Here is a 6,000-nt window from a genome sequence, read left to right on the forward strand (position 1 = left end):
TCCCTCCCTCCCTCCCTCCCTCCCTCCCTCCCTCCCTCCCTCCTTCCCTCCCTCCCTCCCTCCCTCCCTCCCTCCCTCCCTCCCTCCCTCCCTCCCTCCCTTCCTTCTTCCCTCCCTCCCTCCCAGAGCCCCACAGTGCAGTACACCTCACCTGTGTGTTCAGGTGGGCAGAGGCAGGTGTAGTTATTAACCCCGTCCAGGCAAGTAGCCCCGTTCTTGCAGACATTCCCCTCACAGTCATCAACGTCGATCGTGCAGGTGTTGCCCAGGAAACCCTCGGGGCAGGTACACCTGTCGGGGGAGCAGGAGGCAGAGGTGCAGTCATGTCCCACACAGCTGGAAACAGGCTCAGAGATTCACAGCGAGAAACCACCTTCTCGCTGGTCCCAGGGGGCATGGAGTCCCAGGCAGATTCAAACAGCTCACGCCAGTCAGTCTCGGCAGAACGGTATCGAGGGAACGCCACTGTGGGAGGGGCGGTGAGGGAGCTCCACACTGTGGGAAGGGCGTACTGAGGGAGCTCCACACTGTGGGAGGGGCGGTACTGAGGGAGCTCCACACTGTGGGAGGGGGGTACTGAGGGAGCTCCACACTGTGGGAGGTGGGGTACTGAGGGAGCTCCACACTGTGGGAGGGGCGGTGAGGGAGCTCCACACTGTGGGAGGGGCTGTACTGAGGGAGCTCCACACTGTGGGAGGGGCGGTGAGGGAGCTCCACACTGTGGGAGGGGCGGTACTGAGGGAGCTCCACACTGTGGGAGGGGGGTACTGAGGGAGCTCCACACTGTGGGAGGGGCGGTGAGGGAGCTCCACACTGTGGGAGGGGCGGGTGAGGGAGCTCCACACTGTGGGAGGGGCGGTAATGAGGGAGCTCCACACTGTGGGAGGGGCGGTACTGAGGGAGCTCCACACTGTGGGAGGGGGGTACTGAGGGAGCTCCACACTGTGGGAGGGGGGTACTGAGGGAGCTCCACACTGTGGGAGGGGCGGTACTGAGGGAGCTCCACACTGTGGGAGGGGCGGTGAGGGAGCTCCACACTGTGGGAGGGGCGGTGAGGGAGCTCCACACTGTGGGAGGGGGGTACTGAGGGAGCTCCACACTGTGGGAGGGGCGGTACTGAGGGAGCTCCACACTGTGGGAGGGGCGGTGAGGGAGCTCCACACTGTGGGAGGGGGCGGTGAGGGAGCTCCACACTGTGGGAGGGGGGTACTGAGGGAGCTCCACACTGTGGGAGGGGCGGTGAGGGAGCTCCACACTGTGGGAGGGGGGTACTGAGGGAGCTCCACACTGTGGGAGGGGGATACTGAGGGAGCTCCACAATGTGGTAGGGGGGGTACTGAGGGAGCTCCACACTGTGGGAGGGGGGTACTGAGGGAGCTCCACAATGTGGTAGGGGGGTACTGAGGGAGCTCCACACTGTGGGAGGGGCGGTGAGGGAGCTCCACACTGTGGGAGGGGCAGTACTGAGGGAGCTCCACACTGTGGGAGGGGCAGTACTGAGCAAAGATACTAGAGGAGCAAGATGAACCACTCCGTTGACATCGCCTATACTGAAGTGTAGTACGCAAAGGAGCGTAACGTCCGCCATTTTTGTGGCAAAACCCGCCATTCGCTATGGCCTCTCGCAGTGTAATCAGTGTTGTGGGGGAACAGTATGTGTGATGATACCATTAAAATTGCAGAATATATCTCATATATCGATTCACAGATTCTTGTTATTTTTCTTTTTAAATGTTTCTGCAAGTTTCTGCCTACTAAAATGGCGCCATGACATACTACGGTGTTTAGGGTCGAGTGGTCTATCTTGCTCTGCTCCTTTATCTTTGGTACTGAGGGAGCGCTGCATTGTGGGAGGGACAGTACTGAGTGTGTCTTCTATGTGTGTGTGTGTATGAGTGCGTGTGTGTATGAGTGCGTGTGTGTGTGTGTGTGTGTATGAGTGTGTGTGTGTGTGTATGAGTGTGTGTGTATGAGTGTGTTGTGTATGTGTGTGTGTGTGTGTATGAGTGTGTGTGTGTGAGTGTGTGTGTGTATGAGTGTGTGTGTGTGTGTATGAGTGTGTGTATGTGTATGAGTGTGTGTGTGTGTGTGTGTGTATGAGTGTGTGTGTGTATGAGTGTGTGTGTGTGTATGAGTGTGTGTGTGTGTGTGTGTATTTCCCCAAGAACCATCAGCTTAAAGTGAGAGGGGAAAGATTTAATAAGAACCTGAGGACAACCTTTTCACAGAGAGGGTGGAGGGTATACAGAGGTAGTAGAGGCATGTACAATAATAACATTTAAAAGGTATATGGACAAGTACATGGATCGGAAAGGTTTAGAGGGATATGGGCCAAACACGGGCACGTGGGACTGGTGCAGTTGGGGCATGTTTGGTCAGCAATGGGCAGGTTGGGCCGAAGGGCCTGTGTGACTCTGTCTATAATACAATACCCTCCACTCACCAGAATGTGCCAGAGTCGCCCTCCTTGACGTGGCACGTTCCTCCGTTCTCACAGGGGTTACTGATGCACCCATTGATCGGTGATTCACACCGTTTGCCCTGGCAGTGGATAAAGAAACAATGGACTTGTTGGAATTACCAGGGAATGAGGGAAACGTTAGAGAGATAAAGTGTGGAAATAGGCCCTTCGGCCCACTGAGTCCATGGTGACCAGCGATCACCCCCTACACAACACAATCCTACACATTAGAGACAATTTACAATTTTACCAAAGCCAATTCACCTACAAACCTGCACGGCATTGGAGTGTGGAAGGAAACCGGAGCACCAGGAAAAACCCACGCGGGTCACGGAGAGCACCACACAGACAGCACCCGTAGTCTGTGGCGCTGTGAGGCAGCAACTGTACCGCTGTGCCACGGTGACACGGTGACACCTGTGCTGGAAACTCTCAGCATGTCGGGCAGTCTGAAGGGGCAGCTCCTTGAGCCTTGGCTGCATTTCAGGCCCACGCTCCTGATCTTTGGTCACGCGGTTTGGAGGCGGGAGGGTCGGTCGATGTGGGGTGGGGGGAGGCTCCTGGGCCTGGCCAAGATGGCCAATCACGGGTCCAGGCAGCGGGCAGTCGCGGGTTCTGCGCGAGTCGGCTGCCTGCTCCGTCTTCCGGGCTCACGTCCGCGCTCGCGTGTCCCTGGTGAGGGAACACGCGGTGTCCACGGGATCTCTGGAGGCCTTCCGTGAGCACTGGTCGCCGCGGGGGGTTGGGTGCGTCGTGGATAAGGATGATAATGTTGTCATCTGATGACTGATGTTGGCAAACTGCACAAGCAGTTTTGATGTTTGCAGTACTTTGTAATTGTGATTAGCGCCATGTTAAGGAAAACAAAAACAGATCAGGGGGGGAGAGAGAGAGGAGAGGAGAGAGAGAGAGAGAGAGAGAGAGAGAGAGAGAGAGAGAGAGAGAGAGAGAGAGAGAGAGAGAGAGAGAGAGAGAGAGAGAAGAGAGAGAGAGAGAGAGAGAGAGAGAGAGAGAGAGAGAGAGAGAGAGAGAGAGAGAGAGAGAGAGAGAGAGAGAGAGAGAGAGAGAGAGAGGAACACTTAAAGTTTCACATTGATAAACTTGCTGCCTCACAGTGCCAGAGACCAAGGTTCGATCCTGAGTACGGATGCTGTCTGCGTGGAGTTTGCATGTTCTCCCTAAGACTCCAGTTCCCTCCCACATCGCAAAGACGTGCGGCTTTGTAGGTTAATTAGCTGATGTAAAATTTTCCCCAGTGCGTCGGGTGTTGGTGAGAAGTCGGATAACATTCTTGATTAGGGCAGGTATCAGAGGTTATGGGAGAAGTCAGGAGAATGGGGTTCGGTGGGAGAGATAGATCAGCCGTGATTGAATGGCAGAGTAGACTTGAGGGCCCGAATGGCCTAATTCTACTCCTATTCCTTATGGTAACATAGAAGTAGTATGAACGGGTGATTGATGGTCGGCGTAGACTCGATGGGCCGAAAGGCCTGTTTCCGTGCTGTATCTCTATAAAAACAGGTAACAGATTACAGACCCCCTGGGAGTGGGTTCCAGGGTGAGATCTAATCCATGTGTTTAGGAGATATATACAAAATCATCAGAGGAATAGATCGGGTAGATGCACAGAGTCTTTTACCCAGAGTAGGGGAATCGAGGACCAGAGGACATCGATTCAAGGTGAAGGGGAAAAGATTTAATAGGAATCCGAGGGGTAGCTTTTTCACACAGAGGGTGGTGGGTGTATGGAACAAGCTGCCAGAGGGGGTAGTTGAGGCTGGGACTATCCCATCGTTTAAGAAGCAGCTGGACAGGTACATGGATAGGACAGGTTTGGAGGGTTATGGACCAAGCGTAGGCAAGTGGGACTAGGGTAGCTGGGACATTGTTGGCCGGAGTGGGCGAGTTGGGCCAAAGGGCCTGTTTCCACACAGTATCACTCTATGACTCTATTTATATAAAGAATAACAGATCGCTGGGAATGGGTTACATGCTGGGATCTAATGGAGTAATTGGAGTGTGTTACAGGGTGGGGCGTAACGATGGGTATGAGGTGGGGATGGGTCGTCTTTACCTGGTAACCATGGGGACAGGTGCACCGGTAGTGATCCAGGGGATGGTCCAGGCAGGTTGCGTGATTCTGGCACGGGTTGGACAGGCAGGGACTGCACTTGGCCAGAATGCTCAGCTCGTCGGACCTGCATAGAACAGAGAGCGAACCATCACACAGGGCGGCACGGTGGCGCAGCGGTAGAGTTGCTGCCTCACAGCGCCAGAGACCCGGGTTCCATCCTGACCTCGGGTGCTGTCTGTACGGAGTTTGTACGTTCTCCCCGTGACCGCGTGACTTTTCTCCGGTTTCCTCCCACACTCCAAAGACGTGCAGGTTTGTAGGCTAATTGGCTTCTGTAAATTGTAAATTGTCCCTAGTGTGTGTGGAATAGTGCTAGTGTACGGGGTGACAAGGACTCGGCCGGCCGAAGGGCCTGTTTCCGTGCTGTATCTCTAATGTCTAAAGTCACACAGGGCGGCCTCGTGACACTCAACCATGGGGTCATATGACTTCGGAAAAGATACAAGGAACAACAACAACAAAAAATGTGCTGGAGTAACTCAGTGGGTCAGGCAGCATCTTTGGAGAACATGGACAGGTGACGTTTCGGGTCGAGACCATTATTCGTACTCGGGTGAATCTATATCAATGTTCTATAGATTCAGGATCAGTTCCTGTGGATTGGAGGATAGCAAATGTTATCCACTTTTTAAGAAAGGAGGGAGAGAGAAAACGGGTAATTATAGACCAGTTAGTCTGACATCCATGGTGGGGAAGATGCTGGAGTCAATTATAAAAGACGAAATTGCTGAGCATTTGGATAGCAGTAACAGGATCATTCCGAGTCAGCATGGATTTACGAAGGGAAATCATGCTTGACAAATCTACTGGAATTTTTTGAGGATGTAACTAGGAAAATTGACAGGGGAGAGTCAGTGGATGTGGTATACCTCGACTTTCAGAAAGCCTTCGACAAGGTCCCACATAGGAGATTAGTGGGCAAAATTAGGGCACATGGTATTGGGGGTAGGGTACTGACATGGATAGAAATTTGGTTGACAGACAGAAAGCAAAGAGTGGGGATAAATGGGTCCCTTTCGGAATGGCAGGCAGTGACCAGTGGGGTACCGCAAGGTTCGGTGCTGGGACCCCAGCTATTTACGATAGGGCTCGAAGGGCTGAATGGCCTACTCCTGCACCTATTGTCTATTGTCTATTGTCTATTGAAACCTTGGCTGAGGAGAGGATGTTTCCACTAGTGGGAGAGTCTGGAACCAGAGGGCGCAGCCTCAGAATAAAAGGATATGGGGGAATTTCTTTAGTCAGAGGGCGGTGAATCTGTGGAATTCATTGCCACAGACAGCGGTGGAGGCCAAGTCATTCGGTGTTTTTAAAGCAGTGATTGACAGGTACTTGATTACTAAAGGTGTCAAAGGTTACGAGGAGAAGGCAGGAGAATGGGATTGAGAGGGAAAGATAGATCAGC

The 6,000-nt window shown here is 53.5% G+C and overlaps 1 protein-coding gene across 1 annotated transcript in view; it reads right to left on the bottom strand.

The window, feature by feature from the left end:
- Window positions 1–6,000, bottom strand: part of LOC144600825 (slit homolog 1 protein-like) — a 114,023-nt gene that overhangs the window by 15,560 nt on the left and 92,463 nt on the right. The window contains exons 25-27 of the mRNA XM_078412716.1: window positions 4,536–4,659; window positions 2,444–2,541; window positions 152–291 (exon numbers count right to left, since the gene is read on the bottom strand). Of these exons, the coding sequence (XP_078268842.1) occupies window positions 152–291; window positions 2,444–2,541; window positions 4,536–4,659 (362 nt within the window). The remainder of the gene's footprint in view (window positions 1–151; window positions 292–2,443; window positions 2,542–4,535; window positions 4,660–6,000) is intronic.

Source organism: Rhinoraja longicauda, chromosome 16 (assembly GCF_053455715.1).
Source record: "Rhinoraja longicauda isolate Sanriku21f chromosome 16, sRhiLon1.1, whole genome shotgun sequence".
In the NCBI taxonomy this organism is placed as follows: domain Eukaryota; kingdom Metazoa; phylum Chordata; class Chondrichthyes; order Rajiformes; family Arhynchobatidae; genus Rhinoraja; species Rhinoraja longicauda.